This window comes from Xenopus tropicalis, chromosome 1 (genome assembly GCF_000004195.4).
Source record: "Xenopus tropicalis strain Nigerian chromosome 1, UCB_Xtro_10.0, whole genome shotgun sequence".
Classification (NCBI taxonomy): domain Eukaryota; kingdom Metazoa; phylum Chordata; class Amphibia; order Anura; family Pipidae; genus Xenopus; species Xenopus tropicalis.
Window position 1 is genome coordinate 152,089,704 of NC_030677.2, and position 21,485 is coordinate 152,111,188.

At 40.3% G+C, this 21,485-nt stretch overlaps 2 protein-coding genes across 10 annotated transcripts in view; one reads left to right on the top strand and one right to left on the bottom strand.

Annotated features, from left to right (window-relative positions):
- Positions 1-76: 76 nt before the first annotated feature.
- eif4enif1 (eukaryotic translation initiation factor 4E nuclear import factor 1) lies at positions 77-16,593 on the bottom strand. 4 transcript variants are annotated; one of them, XM_012966347.3, is made up of 19 exons: positions 16,512-16,593; positions 15,561-15,679; positions 15,014-15,087; positions 14,802-14,929; positions 13,483-13,763; positions 11,148-11,343; positions 8,259-8,425; positions 7,134-7,269; positions 6,817-6,993; positions 6,476-6,708; positions 5,831-5,902; positions 5,569-5,746; positions 5,219-5,301; positions 3,137-3,273; positions 2,504-2,591; positions 2,236-2,362; positions 1,739-2,071; positions 1,431-1,595; positions 77-788 (listed from the first exon to the last, which is right to left on the bottom strand). In XM_012966347.3, the coding sequence occupies exons 2-19, from the start codon at positions 15,648-15,650 to the stop codon at positions 598-600; spliced, it is 2,856 nt and encodes a 951-aa protein (XP_012821801.1). In that variant the 5' UTR covers positions 15,651-15,679; positions 16,512-16,593; the 3' UTR covers positions 77-597.
- A 46-nt stretch (positions 16,594-16,639) lies between these two features.
- The window catches only part of sfi1 (SFI1 centrin binding protein), a 33,600-nt gene continuing 28,754 nt past the window's right edge, over positions 16,640-21,485 (top strand). For 4 of the 6 annotated variants that reach the window (XM_004910593.4, XM_004910594.4, XM_002931922.5 and 1 more), the window contains exons 1-3: positions 17,136-17,262; positions 17,658-17,813; positions 18,312-18,383. In XM_004910593.4, coding sequence (XP_004910650.2) covers positions 17,240-17,262; positions 17,658-17,813; positions 18,312-18,383 — 251 coding nt within the window. In that variant the 5' untranslated portion in view covers positions 17,136-17,239. Of the gene's footprint in view, positions 16,729-17,135; positions 17,294-17,657; positions 17,814-18,311; positions 18,384-21,278; positions 21,337-21,485 lie in introns of those variants that run through there. The other 2 variants (XM_018090116.2, XM_012969717.3) reach the window with 2 other exon arrangements.

A 21,485-nucleotide genomic window follows, 5' to 3' on the forward strand; every position in this document is an offset into this window, starting at 1 on the left:
GGCAAGTGTGCGCAGAGGGAAATTTTATAACTTCAAGTGTGTGCTTTTAACAAGTTATAAAATTATACAAACGCACTATTGGCATATGCAGTTTTAATTGAAAGAAAAGCCACATGTACAATTAAAGGGGTAGCTTTGACTTAAGTGGCAAAACAGCACAAGATTCAGCTTCCTCTTCTGTACAGCTACAGTTTTCAACAAAAAAACTAACCTATTTGTGAGTATATACAAGAAAAAAAAAAAAAACCCCAACACTTTATACAAGACTGTACATAAAGTTTTTGAATTCATCTTCTGCTAAACGTTCCTGTTGTCCCTCAGCACTCTAAATTAAAGGGAAAAAATGTCAGAAAAAAGTCCCTCCCCAAGAGTCTCAGGGCAAGGTATTTAGTAGCTTTTCACACCGATTCTAGCGTGACTTAGATACGAAGTGAGAAGGAGCTCCAATTTCCTTGCAGTTTCTGGGCTGACACTGCACAAGGCTGCTCAATATCTAACCCAAAAATTAAATAGCTGGGCAGATGTGTCTGAGGTTGTTCATCGGATGAAGTGTCAGTCATCATCTACTAGGAACATGAAGACAGTTCTAGTCAAACTTTATTGTCGGTACTCCAGTTCATCCACACTTATGACTTTTGCTGGCATAGAAGGTAGAGGTTGTTGCAAAACATCAGAACCAAACCACTTGGCCAGGCCTACAGGAGAAGTACTTCTCTGAGAAGGACGCTGCTCAATGTGCATGTTGGGGCGGTTTGTCATACCTTGCGGAGGAGCATGTAGACCCGAACCTAAAAAACATAGGTGAGGGCAGAAAGGCTCAGCAATCTGAACATGGTAACTTTCTAGTTTTAGAAAATATGAATTCACATAAAATATATTATTTGCAGCACATAATGGAACACTAGTCTTATTGGTAGAGCTACTTGGATAGCTACCCTAATGGCTACACAGCAGCTCTATATAAACTATAGTAGCCTTATTTAAGCTAGTAAATATAACTTTACTTAAATGTTCATTTTTGGTGTTACTGTTCCTTTAAATCACAGCAGAGGCGTATATACTAAATCTACTTTACTTTGAAATAGTACATTTAAAGAAAGAAAAAAAAAAAAGTTGTAATTTGCCACCATTCTTGCTCCTGACATGCCTATTTAAAGGCAGATACATGGAGTTGTTTTTAAGCTTTAAATAAATAGCAAGGCAGACATTTAAAATCCAGAACCCTCTTTTCTCTAGCACTAGAGAAAATGATATATCTGTTGCAACACCATACAGCACTTGTTAACCGAAGGCAGTTATCTGCCTTTAAAGCAGTTTGTGAAGCATAAAAAACCTAGCTTCCTGTTTTATTATAAATGAATACTGCATTAAATTTAGTACTTTAAGCATGCAAACAAGATTTCCAAGCAGTTTTGCTGCTATGTTCTCACCAGGTCTCTGCATAGATTGCTGCATCATTGCCAACTGCAGTGGATTTGCAGGCCGCTGGTTCAGAAGCGGGTGCCCTGCAGGTGATAATGGGTAGAAAGGTTGACCAAGAACCGACTGAGAAAGAGCATGTATGGGGGGCAGGTCAACACCAGGCGGCAGCAGCCCTTTAAAGAGGAAAAAAAAAAAATTTATATATAAAAAAAAGTAAAAAGCAGGTGTTATGCAAAAAAAAAAAAAAAAAACTGCACTGTTTGACATCACTGATATAAATGACTAGAATCTCTCATAAAAAATAGGTAACACAAACCTGCTTGTAGAAGTGATAGATGCTGAGGCGGAACACCTTGTGCTAGCATTCTTTGTACTAGCCCTGGATGTAGCTGGTGTGATGGTCGGACAACTGGTACAATGGGCAGCTGGTGAAGCGGCTGTAAGAAGGAGGCTCCAGGCACTGGGGATGCCACAGTAGGAGTTCTTCTCCCTGTGGATTTAGGACGGTAGTCTTGGTCTTTGGTGTATCTGTTTTGATGTGGCAGTGGTGGGGTGCATGAGGAACGCTGAGATGTTGAAACCTTGTTTCCCATCACTGGGGATGTCTCTTGGGGAGAATCATGCGTTATGGAATTGGGCATAGAACCATCTGTCACAAAAGGGAAAATTATATTAAATCACAATAAATGGAACTATTCAGCAAGTACTATAGGATATGCACACATCTAAATACATTTGATAGGATTACTAATCTTCCTTGAAGAAAAATGGGAAGTGAAAAAGGAGAAATCAGTTTAAAGCAAGACAACTTGCCTTCTAGAGTCCTATGTCCCTCTTCTTTCCCGCCGACATTCTGCTTTGTTACAGTCTCATCCTTGCTTTTTTCTTTGCTTTCATACATTTTACGGATAACTGAGGTAGGTGTAAAGGATGGAGATAGCTGGAAATGAAGGGGGGAAAAAAAAATTCTAATTAGGTACACACCACCCCATCCTAAAGTAAATTTAGAGGGAATCACAAAAGTACCGGAGAACCTCTCTCACTTGGAGAGGAATAAAAGTTCACCACAAAGCATACTTACCATACTGGTCACTGAGGCACCAGGCCCTGGAGATAAGGAGGCACCCCGCATATTGGCTACAGGAGATTTATTTACTCTTGGCTGCGGTCTAAACACAAAATAGTTATAGTTGGATATGGGTACATCATTGTTCACTAGATATGCTGTCTGTAAAACTGCATTCTTAAAGCCAGGGATCCCTAACCTTTTTTTTTTTTTACTCACGAGCCACATGCAGATGTAAACAGTGTTGGGGAACCACATGAGCATGAAAAGTTCTTTGGGGATGCCAAACAAGGACTGATTGGCTACTTAGAAGCCTCATGTGCACTGCTGGCCTGTAGGAGGCTTTGCTTCCAAACCTTGCCTCCAAGACTGAAATCTAAAAATAGGCACCTACTTTGAGGCCACGGGGAGCAATATCAATGGGGAAGGGGGAAGCAACATTTTGCTCATGAGCCACTGGTTGGTGGATCACTGCTTTAAGTTACCAGCATGCGTACTGCCCTCACCACTTCTGCCTGTCAGTGCTATATGCGTTAACCAGGGCACTTATAGGTAGTGACAGGGGCATTTAGCATCCCATTGTTTTCTGCCAAATGGCACTGGTGGCCACAACGCTGCATGTGCCATTTAGCCTTAAGGATTACTTACCTACTTCGAAAATGTTCCCGACTTTTATCCATCTGCATCTTTCCATAACCTGGGTGATAGTAGTTGGCAGCTTGGAGGGCAATATCAGTTGGAATAAAGCCATCTAATGCTGCTTGCTGCATTTCCAATGGACTGACCTGTAGAGGAACAGAAGAACTATCAAAACCTTTGATGGGACATACATAAAAGTTTAACAGTGTATCATCACATTCTGCAGGCTCCCAGTGTATGATATAAATGGCTATAAAAGGGAACTTGAGTGATTACCTTATCTGTGTTTCGCTGGCTATGTCAACCAATAACAAACACCAGGCATGCATTAGCAGACTCTTAAAATTTCTTAAATCCAGTCTAGAAATAAACCTATGCTAACAGAACAAGGACTTTTAAAGTGATACTAAAAGCTTAACTCAAAGCTGAACTGTGTTTTAGAGTGTAATATTCTTAGCGTGTAATTTTATAGTTTGAAGCAATTGCCTTTCTATGCCTCTTTCCAGCTTTCACTGGAGGTGAACAATTTTATTGTTGCTTTGTATTCCTTATATCTTTCTATTCAGGCCATCTAGAGACTATACCCTAGCAACAAGATAGCTGCTGAAATACTAAACCGGAGAGATGCTTAATAAAAAGCTTAACTGAAAAACTACAAGAAATTTTTTTTTTACCAATTACAAAATTGCTTCAGAATATCAATGTCTACATCATACTAAATAGAATAGTATAAAGGTGACCTATGCCTTTCAGATTAGATTCTTTTGGTCAACATTCAAGCAGAATTCCGTTCCACTACATGCAGGATTTGTGGCAAAGTTGTTTTGTTTGTGCTCAAGTTGGTTATTTGAGTTAGCTCTAACACATCCCCTAAAACATGTATTAGACATAACTGTCAAAAATCTGACCCCAACTTCTGCATGGATAGAGAATTAAGAGACCGGTTGCTGAGAGGGGGAGAGTAAAGAGTAACTCTGATTTCAGAAACTGTACAGAATTTTCAGTTGATTACATTTAGAAAGTTTCATATTTCTGTGAGAAAGCTTGTAATAACATTTTAATTTTCACAATAGTTTAAAATATGGAGAACTCTCCATATTATGTTTATGTTGGCATATAAGGCCCACAACACTGTACCTTACCAATGTCTGTCCAGGGACCAAGCAGACAACTATTGTGCATATTTATAAATTGTATTGGGTGAGGAACAAAATCTTTTCACTAAGGAGGTACTATAAAAGCACAAGCACTGGTCTTGTTCGCACTATTAACTATGAAGGCAAAGATATCCGTCATATTTTGCCCACCAGCATATCCATCTTTAAATAAAAAATTACTTTGTGCACCTACACTAAGCACTACAGGCCGGACTCCCCAAGTGGCTTGCAGCACAACACTGATTTTTAAGTAGTTGTTACAAGGGGGAGAAAAAACAAACAAAAAAAACCACACAGCATTTCACTCAAGCGTATACCACCAAAAGACAGAAAAATCACTGCACAATACACATCAAAGGCTGCTACAATATTGTACACATTGCATAAAAAGGTAAAAAAACACCTCTGCAGTTTGAAACGTGATATAACCACTTCATTGGTGACTACCTCATAATAACACTGCATCAATTGTGATATTCAGTCAAGAATTAAAACAATTTTAAGTAGGCAATTCAGAGAATAATTCCTTACAATGAACTACCATCTTTGTTATTTACAATAGTGATGAGCAGGTTGGGCCAAAACGCAGTTGGAAGGTTAAGCTGGCCAAACATTTTTCTTTAGTCCATTGCCAGGCCGAACTTTGCTAAAGGCCCTACCTGCCCATAATGTCAGTATGCACCCAATTCCATTCTGACCCCCTGGAATGGTTCATTTATATACACCTCTGCCCAGTTCTCTCAAGTGACATCAAGAGATAGGGCTGGCATTTAAGTCATTTATGCTCGTGGGGTCAGGGTAGGTTAGGGTAAGTGCTGGTCGAGCACACAACTAAATGAACAAAAAAACCGAACTCATGAGATTGCATTAGCAAGGGTTGATGAAAGTTATGCCAAATGTCCGTAGCTGTAAAACAAGCATGCAGAGGTAATACCTGTGCCATCATTGGGCCTTCTTCCTTGGGCAGACCTGTTGGAAATTGCTCTCCAAGGAATTGTGAAGCGCCAGAAGGAAAGCCTGTAATAAGGTAGGCATAAACAGTCAGCATCACAGCAGAAAAAAAAGGTCCAAAAACAACAAGTTTATATTGTATTTAAGACAAACAAAAGGAATTCTGGGAATGAATTCCAGACTCTTAAAAAAAAAATCCCATTTTTTTTTTTTTTTTTTTTTTTTTAAGAGTCTGGAATTCATTCCCAGAATTCCTTTTGTTTTCTTTTGTCTGTTTGAGGCAGTCTCCTCAACCTTATTTGTTTATATTGTATTTAAAAATGCTGCACCTACCTTTTGGAGAGGGTATGCGATTTCGCAAATAGTCTGCTGAGGAGGCACGCGTAGGGAACACCTGGGGTATTTGAGGAGAAGGTGATCTCTGCTGCAGCAGAGAAGCTGAATCCAGAGTCCCCATGAGGTTACTTAGTACATGAGAGGATGAGTCAGGAATAGGTTGCCCCAAAAGTTCCTGTGAGAAGTTACATTAGAAACTCATAACTCCAAAGACTGATACCATACCACAACAACAAAAGCAACAATGCGACAGCTTTACCTGCAGTATATTTCTCTGCAATGGAGGGGTAGCTACATTAGAAGAGGACAACACAGCACCATCTTGATTCCTCTGCAAAATTTAAGACTTGAATTAGGTTTGAAAATGAATATCAAAAGGAGATATGAACTATGAGATAAGACTACAAAACCAAAACCACAGCCCCAGTGCTGGTCCTTTAAAAAAGTGAGCGCACACATTATAAACCAGGCATGATATGTCACAATAGTTAGACTGAATAAAACCAGATCCACAGGAGGTATTAAATAAATAAAACACTTCCGACAACAGCACTTCAGAACAACAGCACTTCAGAACAACCACATTAACACACTAAACTAGCAAAGCAGTGTCATGCCAGTCTACAAACACCAAGGATAAAAGTAAAAAGCATTCTTCAAAAATTAGTTTCAGCTGGTTTTACTACCACAATAGACAACACAGTCCAAAATAGAAATCAACAAATCTGACTCCACAAAAAGCAAACTATGGATAATAGCCAGGAAGGTAAGGTCTTTTAAACATCTCGGTTCATTAATGCTGCCAAAATGTTGCAAACCATTGTTCACTGGTGTTGAGGATGCAGAGAACTCAGTATGGTATTCTCCTGGAATTCTTGTTTTTTCCCCATACACTAATACTTACATTGACTTTAGGTTGGGAAGGCAGAGTCCCACTTGCCTTCATGCTGCTTACAAGTTTGTTAAAAGCAGACATGTCTCCATCTTTCCGGATTTTTCTTGGACCAGCCATTGCAGTCAGAGCTTCTTCTAACTGCTCAGCCATGTATGGAGTTGCAACCTTTCCCTCCTGTTCAACTTTTAATCCTTTAAACCCAGCTTCAACTTCTTCCACAGATAAGACCACCCCGGAGTGCGCTAGAGCAGAATTTTAGAGGTTACGAAAAGGAGACTCAAAACATCCTTAAAAAAAAAAAAAAAAAAAAAAAAAAACCCCACACAAAACAGCCCGTTTTCTTAACTTACTCCTTTCTCGCAGCTTCTCCTTATTGGCAGTTAGGCTAGAGAGCAATGGTTTCAAGTCAACTTTGGCTTTGTGTAAGATTTCCAGAATGTCTACTTTGTCAGAACGCTCTTCAAACTGAATGGGGGCAAAGTAGTTTCCAGAATTTTGCCCAAGGGCAGGAATTACTTGTTCCAAGCCTGGCGGGGGGGGGGGGGGTGAATAAAAAAAAAAAAAAAAACTTTATCCCAGAGTAGTGCCTTTTCCAAAAGATGGTTAAAAACGTTAAGCATAAGCAGTTTTAGAAATATGTCTAATTCTTCTTCCCATACTAACTCACCTGCCAACCTTTCTAGCTCCTCATGGGGGGTGGACCTTAGACTGCTGGACCGACTTCCAGAGCGGCTGTGATTTGAAAACCATCTGCTAAACCTGCTTGCAGACACTGATCCTTCTCCAAGCACATCCTCTATCATCTACAAGGCAGAATATATGTTATGTCATGCATGAACAAAAAGAATAAAAAAAAAAAAAACACAACCCATGGCTGAGCTTGATTTGGGAGGGAAAAGCACTTACTTGCTATAGATGTAACTGTTCTGTGGGAACGGCATATCTGTTAACCCAAGCTGCAGGTTAAAGGCTCTGACTGAACCTACAACTTACAAACCTCTTAAAAAAAAAAAAACTGGCAGGTATGCAACACCAAATAATGTCACTATGCAAAGTCAGGGTAACATTTATCACAGGTTAGCAGTTCTTTCCACAGAGTTAAAACAAAAAGCAGAAGCAAAATTCTATCCTCTGCAATGGCACCTTGGCTCACCAAAAAGGTATCAGTCACCAGACAATGATGGAAATCCTAAAAACCACAATAATGTAAGCAAGGGGAAGAAACAAGCACCAACTTGTCACTCTAGAAGATGGTAAGAAACAAAAGCACACAACATTACAGGTAGTTTGAGGTGTATTCCATTCAGATGCAATAGAGAAGTCCTTCAATCAATGGCAGGATGTATACATTAACCCACAATACTATGCACAGAAGAGGTTTACCCAAGTAAAAAACTTCTACACAACACAGAAACTAAGTCTCCATATAAGCAGGGCCACTCAAACAAAAAACATTCATGTTTTAGTCAATTTAAAATAAAAATAAAAAAAAAAAAGCGCCAAGAAAATGACATGTTCTAATCAAATACATACAGGTGGGCTAAACAGCAGCTATTAAGTGAGATATCAGGCCAGGTAAACACACTTCACCCCTCATGCACACCAGTGTGAGCATACCAAAGTGTGAAAGGACCAAACAAACATGCATAATTACAAGCCCAGGAAACATATCAAGTCTTGCTGCATGACTGTCAATTTGAAGTTACAATATGAAAATCTTTCCCCTCTAGATCTAGCAAGTTGGGCAAGATGTGGTGATGCTTCCATGGGCTAAAGTGCTTCCAGGACTTACCGAAGCCAGTCCTGGCACACTCTTATCCAGATTGAAAAATTCATTGAAGTCAAATTCCCCTGGGGCTGGTTCTGGTAATACAGCTTCCTCAGGCACTTCCTGGTCTGCTGCATGCTCAGGCGGAAGAGCTACCTCTTCTTCCAAAACTCCTCCATTGCATTCAATTACTTTGAGAGAACAGAACATTTACTTTTATTTTATGTATGACTGCACATACAGCTTTGTAAAAGTACATTTGACAGCTGCACTGCATTCATTTTTTGCCAAAAAGAAAAACTAGTAATGGCATTTTTAGAAACTGTTAAAGAATGCCTAACACATAACTATATATATCACACATACAATCCTGCCAATTAGTAAATTTAACAGTATATGTATTTAATACGGACTGTTTTCACAATTTTTCTTCTAAATTTTTAAGAAATGTTTAGTGCAGCAACCTGACGCACACAAAGCTCTAGCATACTATGACAGCCTTAGATGTGGAAAACTGTTGGCAAGTATCTTGGCATCAGCTGAATATCTACAGATTAAAATTTTACTGGCAAAGGAAAGTAGTAACAGAACCCATCTGAGAAAAGTTATGGGTAATAAAAAAGACACAATGGTAAAGTTTTATATTTAAATAACCTAAAACATTTTGGATTTAAAGAGCAGAGTACCAGATATGTTGTGGAACTGACCTCTGAACATGTTTGGAATTAAAAAAAAAAAAAAAAAAAAAAAAAAACTAGAACACCAATGTGTGTGGCTACAGCACACTTAGCTACTTGTCCTTCAAAAAAATGTTTTTTTTAACACATGTGGCACTATGGGCAAAGTATAGTTAAATGTATTGTTATGATTTTTATGGTGTACTTTTTATTTCTAAATAACAGTGGTAGCATGATTTATTTGCTATGTAAACAGTTAGTTGCAATATTGCTGTGTAGACAGCCATCTCAATGCTCTGTGCTGAGCTGTCAGAAGGAGCCAGCGCTACACATTAGAACTGCTTTCAGGTAACTTATTGTTTCTTCTGCTCAGTGTAACTGGAGGAGTCCCAAGTGATAAGATATCAGACTAGCACTCAAGGGCTCTGGTACACGGGGAGATTAGTCGCCCGCGGCAAAACTCCCTGCTCGCGGGCGACTAATCTCCCCGTGTACCAGAGCCCTAATAGTAGAGAAAAAAAACCCAACACTTAGCAATACAGGTAGCAGCTATATTGCAAGCTTCCCATTGTTCTGCTGATCGGCTGCAGGGAGGGGGGTGATATCACACCAACTTGCAGCTCAGCAGTAAATTCTGATTGAAGTTTATCATAGTACATGTCACATGGCTGTGGCACACTGGAAAAAGAAGAATATGCATAGCCCTATGTGAAATTTCAAAATGAAATATGTTTGTATTTATATAAAAAAAAAAAAAAACCAACAACAACGCCAACACAAAACTTCGCCAATAAAATCCTGCATGGAAATCCTTTAAACTTGTGTTACCGTATTCCTTTTTGAATCCATGCCAAATAATTAAGCAGAAAATAAGGCCAGTCATAAGCTGAAGCTAAAGATTACATTTTTCATGTTATATGGCAGCTCTGAAACAAGTGCAATTAACATCTGAATTACTAAAAATCCTTTTATCACCACATTTAAATTCTATATTTACGGTATATTGTGAGTTGTTCCCTAAGCTCAATAACCGACAGCAGCACAGAGCATGTACAGTGAATCAGCAGAAAAGAAAATAGGGAGCTACTGGGGCATCTCTGTAGGCACAGATCTTCCCTGCTAAACAGCTGAGGTCTCCTTGGGCTGGTACAGAAGCCCAAAACAATGTGCAACATTTCTGCCCTACTTCTTTAGTTAAGCTTTAATTCTCGTTTAAGTTTGCATGTTTTCATTAAGACCCATGTTCCTTTATCCTACCTGGGCATGGCCTGTTCTGAGTTGTGCACTTGCCTCATACAATAACATGAAGTCTTAAAGACACTAATTTGTAATAGTTTAACTCCCAATACCAATGTCTGTGCAATCTGGAGATTGTTGACATTGTTGTAACACAGAACAGATTGCCATTAGTCTACCTGTTGTTCCTGTCACAATAAAACACCTGAATTACTTTTCTTATGTTCAAAAAGTTATTTGTATCTATAAGTGCACTTAATGCTTTAAAGGAACAGTACTACCAGAAAATGAAAACATTTGAATTATAATATAATGTACTGCTGCCCTTCACTGGTAAAAGTTGTATGTTTGCTTCAGAAACACTACTATAGTTTATATAAATAAGCTGCTGTTTAGCTATGGGGGCAAATGCACAAATGGGAATCTGCTCATCCAATATGTTATTTGCTATGTAACCTGTGACTTTTCTCCTTTTTTCATTTTAAGTGCTACCTCCATGACTACACAGCCACTTTGTTTATATAAACTACAGCAGAGTTTCACACAACTTTTACTAGTGCAGGGCAATAGCACATAAATTACAGGTATGGGATCCCTTATCCGAAAACCTGTAATCCAAAAAGTTATGGAAATTTGGAATATGGAAAAGTTATGCAACTTATGGAAAGGCCATCTCCCATATACTTCATTATAAGCAAATAATTCTAAATTTTAAAAAAGGATTTCCTTTTTCTCTGTAATAATAAAACAGTACCTTGTACTTGATCTTAAGATTCAATTGAAAATTCCAGATTGAACCTAAACTAACTCCTGTAACCACTGTTGTCAGATTCCAAAAACTCAATGGTGAAGGCATGACAACACAGTAGGGGTAAAGGGGAAAAGAAAAAAGGCTCAATATACTTTATTGCATGAACTCTCACCTTCTCATGTGTAATGGCCAAACAAGATATGCGGTAAAAACACCAACCCACTGCAATTTAAGTCAGATTCCACTTGCCTTCCTTTCCTGTCCGCTTTCTTGTCCTCTTGCGGCCCTTGTGATCCTCTTCCAGGATTTTATCATCAAAGCCAGTAAGCTCAATTGTCTCCGACTGGCTAGTGGGACCCCCAGAGAACCACTCTGGTTCCTCCTCTGTACAAGAGTCATTTCTACGTCTCTCACCAAATACACGTTTACTGTCTCCATGCTCTCGCTATGGCAGAGAAGACAGAGGGGGGGGGGGGGGGAGGAAAAAAAATAAAAACATTTAGAGAAGCTAAAAACAACAAGTTAACAAGTCTGGCACATATCAAGCCTTAATTTCAGTTTAATAAACTAAATGGATTTAAAATATGAATCACTGCATTTGCCCTCCTCCTAAAGGTCATTAAGGATATGACCAAACCTTCAGGTCTGCCAACCTTGTCAACATTGGTTAGTAAAATGAAGTTGCACCTTTAGTTTTAGACTTCAAAAATGTATAGTTGGATGGCATAATGGTTACAGATTAAAAGGACAAGTCAACCAAGAATATAATTTGCCTAATAAAAGAAAAAACATTCCAAGAAACTTTGTACTTATATATATATATATATATATATCTGGCATTTGAAACAATGTCACACACACACACAAGGCAGCAGATTGACAGAACTGACTAGGAGGAGCCTGACCTATGCAACATTGTGTAAAAAGTAACCAGGAGTTCAGCAAATGCTGCTTTCAATAGCAATTACATTTACAAATAACTTTTAAAAGCACAGAAAATTTTTAATAAAATCATTGTAAAGTTGCTTAGAATTATATTCTTTTATTAGGCAAAAAATTATATTCTTGGTTGACATGTCCTTTAAAGCATTTTGCACAAACACTGATCCACAGAATGACAACTACAAAATATTTTATAAATGCTTTTCTAACATTTCCGACAATATGCTTTTTGAGGGTGGTTTTAACAAAAAGGCTTGTGGGAAAACCATAGGCACAAGTTTTAATACACGGTTTACAGGACATTTAGTACAGGTGCTCGATATAGATATATATTTGGGGGAAGACCTAATATACCAAAGTCCTCACTTAAATCTGAAATATGTTACAAGGCACATAAAGGCCATGTCAGAGTCTGAAGTTGGAGCTTTGCAAATCCCAGGTAACTGTATTAGAATAACACTGTCATCAAACCAAAAGGGTAATTTTAAGGTACACCACCACTCTTTAATGTGACATCACTCTTCCAGACCTCTTATGGGTTGTTAATCTATGTTGTGAGAGATGCAATGGACAACGATTATTTGTATTTCCACCAGTGTTAAAGGCGGGGTACAAGTAGCACCAGGTAAAAGGCCTGGTTTTGCAACAGGTAATACTGTGTTTAAGTTACTAGCTTAGAAAAAGCAAAATTAATAGGTCCCTGGAGTGAATGGAGGGAGAGCAGGAAAGACCTTCCATTCCAAACTCCAGTTAACGTTTTCATTTGGCCAGCTGTAGTGTAGCTGCCCGATTAGGCTGCAGGTGAGCAGCAAATAAAATGGCTGTGTGATTACACAGGGGGGTTGAGCAGGAGTGGGGCACAGGGCAGGAAGGCTGCCTGCCTGCGTAAGGAACTCCCAGAGGAGCTGGGGATGCCTCCTGCCACTGCGAGGAGCAGAGGAAGTCGTGACCAGATGGATGAGAGCTGGGAGGAGTCAGCAAGGCTTAAGGTGAAGCCTGAGCGTTCATGAGCGAGAGTTGCTGTGGATGTGTGAAAGTCACTGGGGACAGTGAGAAACCCCGTAAAGGTTCCAAAGTGTGGAAGTAACCTTGGAAGGTGAGAGCCCTGAAGAAGGGACAAATCATAACCCTGAACTGTTTTAGTTAGTTCTGTCTGTTTATTTAGGGCCAATTCTTCCCAACATCAACATGTGTTTTGCCTGAAGTTGCACCCCTTATGCTCCAAATCCTCTGCATGCCTGCCTACCATTGCTAATTCCCCAAAAATTATGTGTACAGGCAGTCAGCATGTCACATAGTATCATTTGTTTTAGAACAGGACTCAAGGTAAGGATATATAAAATAAAGGAAGTTTCCTTCTCTTAATTTCTTGATAAAGTCAACAGAACAGAGCACTAACTGGACAATGATTTTGTAAGAAACATTTATAGTCCTCGCAAACATCCAGTATTAAATCTAGCTGCCCTCCAGCACTTTTCAGCATACAACTAAAAATGATTGACTGCTATTTGGAGGAATTTTAGCTATCTTTATTAACAAATCAGTTTAATACACCTCATGTTAAAGTTACTTTAGATCAGGATGTAACATCAGCATTCCGTGATGCAAGGTTTACACACAAATCTTAAGACAGAAAACTTACCCTGAAGCGTTTGTCTTTGTATTCTTTTTCTCTGTCTCGCCCCTCTCTGGGTTCTCTATCGCCTCGAACATCTCTGTCAAACCCTCTTGCAGTCATAATTCTCCCGCTGCCAATTCGGCGAGACCCCAACATGCGCATGCTTTCATTTTCTTTGTTATCCAGTGGACTCCCTGACCGTCGTGAACTGGCAGCAGCTATAACATGGCATCCACCTCCAAAACTCCGTCTTTGAGGGCTAAGTACTACATCAAGATCATCTTCTTTAACACGCTCCCTTGGGTCTATAGAAATCAAGGGACACAATTATAGTAAAACACCTCTATACCAATATAAAAAGTGCTGGTAAAATGAAGCAGTGAAATCAAACGGCCACTCATCCTCTATATGACTATATATAGGTTTAACATTAAAAATATATACTACATCTGTAATATATCATATATACATACACACACACACAAAGATGCTATATAACAGGCTAACTGATCTGTTCACAATCAGCTAGGTAGAATAAAAAAAATCCATCGAAGTACTGCATTGGGCGATTATTTTTAAAACCTAAAAGCAGTCCAGAGCTGACAAGACATACTAGAAACCAACAAATATAATGCCTGCAGCATAAAAGGTGGCCGTAAATGGGCCCATAAAAGATACCGACATCATTTATCAGTGCGTGTATGGAGCCCTTAGGGAGAAGACACACGGGCGATTAGTCGCCGCAACTTTTAGCCAAGCAATCACTTCGACTAATCGCAGCGACTTTTCACCATAGAGGATTATGAGCATCGCTGCGACAATTGTCTCAGACTATTCGCCCAGTGTCTTCGCCCTTAGTCGGGCCTGCCCAACTGATATCTGGCCAAAAATCAGCCAGTGTAAAAATCCTTTTGGGGTGCATTGATGCAGTCCTCATACAGACAGCCTGTATCCCGTCAATGTAATCCGATCATTTGGGCAAAGGACCAGACCAATCCAATAATCGCCCACATCAAGGTGCTTATCAGGGAATGATCCGTTTGTTTGGCAACATTGCCAAATGAGTGAATCTGCAAACATATGACCAGCTAAAATCAGGCTCCCAGCTAAGAGACTAGAGACCATACAAAGGTACATTTCACCACAAGAACCTCAACTAGGGCAAACATTCAAATAAAAATGTTTTAGTTCCAACAAAATCCATCCACAAAGTTCTCCCTTTAAATGCAGCCTAATCTCCATTTGTGCTAAAAGATAAAAGGCGATTTATACAGGGGTATTTTCCCATGGTAGCAGCTCCAACGCCACCTCATCTGTTTGTTTCCTTATAAACAGAAACACACCAGCTATCCTTCGTTTAAGAGAAGTCCTTTCTGTATCAGAATCCTTCTTTAAAGCTTCAACAGGAGAACTACGCCCCGAGTTTGGGTAGAGAGAAGAATGCCATTTTTCAGGATCCCACACACCATCACTGCATTTAAAACAGAAAAAAAAAAACTTTATATTTAAGTCAGTTATTAAATACTAAATTATATCTAATCAATATAGAGCATACCTGTCATATTTGTCAAGCAAACAAGAGGGTCTCTCTTTTGAATGTGGAAGTTCTTTTATGTCCAAAAGCTCCTCCTGAAAGTAAAAGATTTTATTTTATTTGAAGTTCAAAACTTAAAGATATTCTGAATTTGTCTTACCAATGGAAGAAGTGCAAGTAAAGGTCCCCATACACGGGCCGATTATAGCTGCCACAGTCCCTTGGACCTATTCGGCAGCTTATCGGCCCGTGTAGGGGCAGAACCGAGGGGCCTGGCCAACCGATATCTGGCCAGAAATTGGCCAGATATCGATCGGCCAGGTTAGAAAATCCAGTCGGGTCGGGGACCGTATCGGCTCGTTGATGCGGTCCCCGAATCGACTGCTCCATTGCCGTGTGTAGAATGGCCCCAAGGCCAAACGATCGAATTCGCCTACATGCCTCCCCGATATCGCCCACCCATAGGTGGGGATATCGGGTGAAGATCCGCTCGCTTGCCGTGTATGGCCAGCTTAAGGATTTGTCAAGCCTTTATGATCGTAAACACACGCTAATTTATATAACCAACCTTTGAATAACGGTGAGGAGATCTGCCCTGGTGGGGTTTCCTGATCTCGCCAAAAGGGTCTCTGCTGTCAGCCTCTTCCTTATAATCCATGCTGAAAAGCCCAGGAAACCACAACACACCTAAGAAAAATTTAATTTTTATATTTTAATATACCAGGCATTTTTCAGTTTGGGGTTATAGAACAGAGTTCTGGGAGATGCAGGTCAACATCAGAATGGACAGACAGCCATGCTTATACAGATAACTAAGCAATATGCAACCAATGGAGATAACGTACTAAATTCCCCCTAAGAGCCACTAGCAGAGAGTTAATATAAAGACTAGCAGCTGGAAAGCCATATGCTACAGGCATTCACATAGCTCCTTAGGTAGACTTTACATGGTGTGAAGTTAACTGTAGTTCAAAAACCATAGACTAGACATTGTTTGAGCAAGACACTGACAAAAAAAAAAAAAAAAAGCACTTGACACACAGATACGATAAATGCCACATTCACAGACCCAACAAGGGAATTAGAAAGTAGCTACTGAACTGTAGTTCAAAATAAGGGGCCACGAAGCACGAAGCTTAAAGAGCCCTAATAACTTTTACCCTGGACACAAGGGCACCGGGTAAATAACCCGTTCCAATACAATAACATGCACCTGCCACATACGAGGAAGCCCATGCACAATTGGGGAAGGGTATACACCCCAACATGAACGGAACATGAAAGCCACGAGTTCCCTACGCCCGCTACAAACAAAACAACCCCAGAAACTCACCCACACGCCTAAATCCTTGCCTTACAAACCCTCCATACACCCTAGTTCACCTGAGCACGCCCCCGCTTTCTCCCGGTTCCCCTCCCTCTAAAACCCCCCGCCGCGCACACGCCGATCGACGTACAATACGTAGCGCACGTAAAAGTCGCACAGCACGTACCGGCTCCAGCACTCCTCCTAACATACCTGTTATGGTTCTGTGGGCCGCTACTTGGGCCTCCGAGGGCCCGGAATCTGACGACTCACCAGTAACTTCTCCTGTTACACACCCGACCAACCCAAGAACCGAGAAACGACTACGTCAAGTGGACCCCGGACGTTTAACGTCAGCCCGTGACGTAACAAGGCGGTCCTACGGAAACTTAACCCCCTGAAGCCTGTGGCTGAACAGATCACGTGATAGGTTACTCTTCGCTAATTCGATACGCTTATGAAGTAGTAGGCAGTTACTATACTATTGATATAATCTAGTCATTGGCTATAGCGCAGTTATTTGCACTTAACAAACACTTGCTGCATCCTTGCTAGTGGCTGGGGAGAAACACAATTAACACAAAATAGGCCCTTAATTACCAGGTGTGAAACGGAGCCAGGCAAGGATAATTAACAATTATCTATAGTATACATGGACACAGCGGTACGGTGCCCCCAAATGACTACCTTGCCTAAAGCCGCCTCCCTTGACCTGCCCCTGTAATACATGCAGCGTTATCTCTAAGCCCATGCTCACAAATCTCATTAATAAATATATGCCGGCTATTCCATCCGCCTGTTTTTTAGCATCAGAACAAACCAGGTGTTACAGTACGCATGCGCTTTCAACTTCTAGTTGCTGTAACAACAAGCGGCAAGAAGGGCGCGCGTTTATCGGTAGGCGGAGCTACCGGAACTAAACTGGATGCAAGTGAGACGGGATGGATTTTCCAGTCACAGTCCGGTACTTCAAACTCTTAAATCTTGGCGATGGAGTTAGTATTCTTAGGGTTCGGACTGTCGTGTTTGTGCTCTTTGGCAAATACGTACACACTGCAGTACATTTAGTCTGATAAATCACGGGAAAATCACTTTCTTGTGGCCAAGCTAGACTGCATTGTATTAGGTGCACTCTCCCTTTTATGCTGTTGAGCATTGCAAAAAAAATACAAATTGCATCTCAGCACTGATGATAATCAAGGACGGGAAATGATTGCAAATATCTGTATTAGTATGTGGGACCATTATTCCACTCATTGATGGGTGTTGTAGGTCTGGCTGGTCTGCAGTATTTTATGACACGTTTGCCTGTTGTCACTTTAACAAAAACAATTTATTTATTTATTTTAATGTTTCCAGGCACAATACAGCAAAGTCATTCAATTCAAAACGACAGCGTAAAGTTGATCCTCCTGTCACATCTGGAAACCAGCGCCCCCAAAATAGCCGTCTTATACCATATCGTGTGACATACACATGGAACCGTGGAGGGAGGCTAAAAGAATTGCGCATAAGGTTTGTTTCCAATACATAATCCAATAACTAATGGCCATAGTATACAGTAGGGGGCATATTTATTATAGTGTGTACGCTAACATCACTGGGGATGTTGCCCATAGCAACCAATCAGAAATTCGATTTGAACGTTCACCTACAAGTTAGAAAACAAAAGCAAAGATCTGATTGGTTGCTATGGGCAACATCACCAGTGATGTTTGCTTATACCTGGTATAAACTTAATGCTACTTACAGGGTTATTACTGGTCACATTGATTTCTCCCAATGTCAGCTACTTTTCTTAGTCATTGGTGCAACAGTGCATTCACATAAGCCTCTAAAGAGAAGGTAAGGTGTACAAAATGTTATTATAAGTGATAAACTTCTTCATACTTGCTATTTGTGAAATGTAACTAGTGGAATAGAGGCGGTGTATTGTAGGCTACTGTTATTGAGGCTGAAATGAGCAGTCTCTATAAAAATATCCATGAATTCATTTTTATGATTTTTTTTTAGGCATCTGGCCAGAAAATTCCTTTACTTGTGGGTGAAAAAAACATTTGGAAGAGTCCTTCCATCTACTGCCAGGTAAAAACAAAAACAAGGGGGGGGTGGATGTGCAAAACATATACATATACTTTCTGTACATTTGTTGTATTATATATAACATTGTAGAGGGCACACATTAAACAAAATAAATACCTGGGTGCCAAGTTGTAGTTACGCATGCAAGTATAAGGGAAAACCAGCCCACACAGGATGAAAAGCCCAAACTGAATACTCCATGTAATTGGTACCAAAATATGTCACTGTGATGTTATCATATGTTAAAGGACATGTAAACCCCACACACAAAAAATTAATCAGTGAACAGCCTCTTTGAAATATTTCAATACCTGCCACACTGGTTGTCCAGAGGTTGAAGGACAATGAAAGGTTAATATAAATTCAAAGTAAGTCTAAAGGCATTCTTTTTAAGTACTTACTGCATATCTAAATTCCCAGATCCCTGCTTTCTTCTCTGAGATATGGTGCTGGCAGCCTACAGCAGTGTGAAGACTACAGTGACATCACTGAAATCTCTCTGCCCTTCCTGTAGCCTGCCAGCGGCAGCCTTCCTATTCTCTGAGCATGTGTGTAACTTGATCCTGTCTGCTGTTCTGAGCTACACATGCCCACCAGCCAATCAGAAGCGGATCTGCCAGAGGGGAGGAGGAGGGGGGGGGAGGGAGGGAATGAAACACATGTGCAGTATGAAGCAAGGAGGGAAAGGAAGGGAGAATACCTTTTTAGAGATGGCTGCCTGTTCTAGAAAATGTGAAGTAAGTGTGACTGAGTAAATATTTGATTAGGTGAGCCAAAAGTGTGGCATTTTTACTAAACAATAGGAGGACTATTGGGCAGTATGCTTTTTAAATTTTGACTTGCATTCTCCTTTAATAGTAAGGCTGCAGCATCCCCTTAACGACTTAGATTTCTTATTCCTCCTCTAACCCACTCGGCCCCCTCCCTCAGGAATTTGCTTTGGCTGTTGGGGTGTGAGCATGCTCAGTTGTTCTAAGCTCAGATTACTAAACACAACCCCCAGTCTAGTAGCCAGTAAAGAGATGGCATTGCTGGTTCCCATAGAAACTCAGCTGAGCTGTCTGCTTCAATTTTTTTCTCCTGACTCAGATTTACCATTACAGTGCTCAAACAAAGCATTACTTTTATCAAAGGCAGTTCTGCCTGTGTAAGCCTGTATTCTTGATGAAATGTATGCTGAATAAGGGTCTGTGTGTATGCTGTTTGCACATTTAAATGTATCCAATTATGTATCAGAGGAAAAATGGCTACCAGGTGAAAGCTACAATTTGCTTTAGGAAAATGTGATGGTGCTGGCAAGCGGAGGGGATATATGCAGTACAAATGATGCCATTTGGGTGGGGGAGACATGCCCAACTGATATACATTGTAGGCAGAACAGATCTGTGAACCTGGGCGGATTCACTGCTTCCAGATGCAGGCACAACTAGAAATTATCCACAGGCTGACAATCCACCCCATGTGCCCTTGCCCTTAAACTTTATTTTCTATGCAGCTTATCGGTTATCTGTTATCTGCTATGTAAATATGTGCCTTTTTGCTCTTTTGTGTTTGAATGGCTGCCCCCGTGGCTACACAGCAGCTCATTCATATAAACTATAGTAGTGTTTCTGAAGCAAACATACAACTTTTACCAGTGCAGGGTAAAACTACATTATATTTAAATGCATATAAAACCTTTTTTTCATATTTTGATGTAAGTATGTACCAGCTTTACACACTTTTTAAGAAATAATTTTGATTCTTACAGACACATTTTCACCAGGTTATTCATGTTTTTGGGCTGATGCTTGTGCATCTTAATCTAATTGCCGACAGTTGCTTTACTTATATTCCGGCTGCCTTTGCCAGCTAGGTTGGAGACCTTTTAAACTAGCAAAAAAGGTTCTATCATAATTTAAAATGAGGGAAAACTTTAAATCAGGGGATGTAAAATTGAGGGTTTACAGTAATTTATTACTTTTCTATTCAGGCTCTCTCCAATTTATCTTCCACTCTCTCATTCAGAGCTCTACACTTTGGAGTTTCAGCAGCTATTTGGTTGCTAGGGTCCAAGTTTTCTTAGCAACCAGGGAGTGGTTTGGTTGAGAGACTGGTATATGAATTGGAGAGGTCCTAAATAGAAAAGAAAGTTGCAAAGAATAACAATAGAACTGTAGCTTCACTGCGCAATAGTTTTTGGCTGCTGGAGTCAGTGACCCCCATTTAAAAACTGCAAAGAAGAAGGCAAATAATTCAAAAACTATAAGAAATAAATCATGAAGACCAATTGAAAAGTTGCTTAGAACTGGCCATTCTTTAACATACTAACAGTTAATTTAAAGGTGAACCACCTTTTTAAGGGCAGTGGCACACAGGGATGATAAGTCATCCACTGTTAAATCTTTGCTACCACTGGCGGTTAATCTCCCTGTGTGCAATTGCTCTAAAGAAATTCTCAACTCAGTGGGGCTGAAGGTAAGAAATACCGTATATACTCGAGTATAAGCCGAGTTTTTCAGCACCCAAAATGTGCTGAAAAATTAACCCTCGGCTTATGCTCGAGTCCCTCCAACTAACACCCTCTGCTGCCTGATTCCCTGTGTGCTCTTCTGTGCTCCGCTGCTTCCTGGTTCCTTGCCCCGCCCCCTGGCGTGACACCACACGCTCCCTGCTTTCAGCTCCGGTGTCTGTGTCTGAGGGGGAGGGAAAGCCTTTACAAGCAGGCAGGAATGGAACTGTTTGAAGCAGGCAGGCAACAGAGCATCAAGCCTGCATGCTATTGAGGTGAGGAGGGAGGGAGAGGGAGGGAGCTCCTTGAAGTAAACCTCAAGCTGAATCCTCTCAGTTTATGATGTGCTCCTTTTGATAGACAGGTTGAGGAGCAAGGCAGGTATTAATGAGTGATTACTTCTCCAGGTGTCCCTGCTAGAGGAGGCAGTAGGAGGGAGCCTGACATCTCGCATACTCATTCCCTGTACGTATTTGTTCAGTAAGATTGATAGATCCTAATTTTATTGGAATTTATTTTGTATTGAAACTTAGAAGCTGCTGCATTTCCCATCCTAGGCTTATACTCGAGTCAATAGGTTTTTCCAGTTTTCTTAGGTAAAATTTGGTACTTTG

Bases quoted from the DNA above. Each gene is read 5' to 3' on its own strand.
- eif4enif1 (XM_012966347.3), bottom strand. From the start codon at position 15,650: ATGGATTATAAGGAAGAGGCTGACAGCAGAGACCCTTTTGGCGAGATC. The intron at 11,344-13,482 runs GTAAGTTTTCTG...TCTCTGCCATAG, and splicing joins ACAAAGACAAACGCTTCAGG to CGAGAGCATGGAGACAGTAA. The intron at 3,274-5,218 runs GTATTACCTCTG...GTTCCTCTACAG, and splicing joins AAGGCCCAATGATGGCACAG to GTCAGTCCATTGGAAATGCA.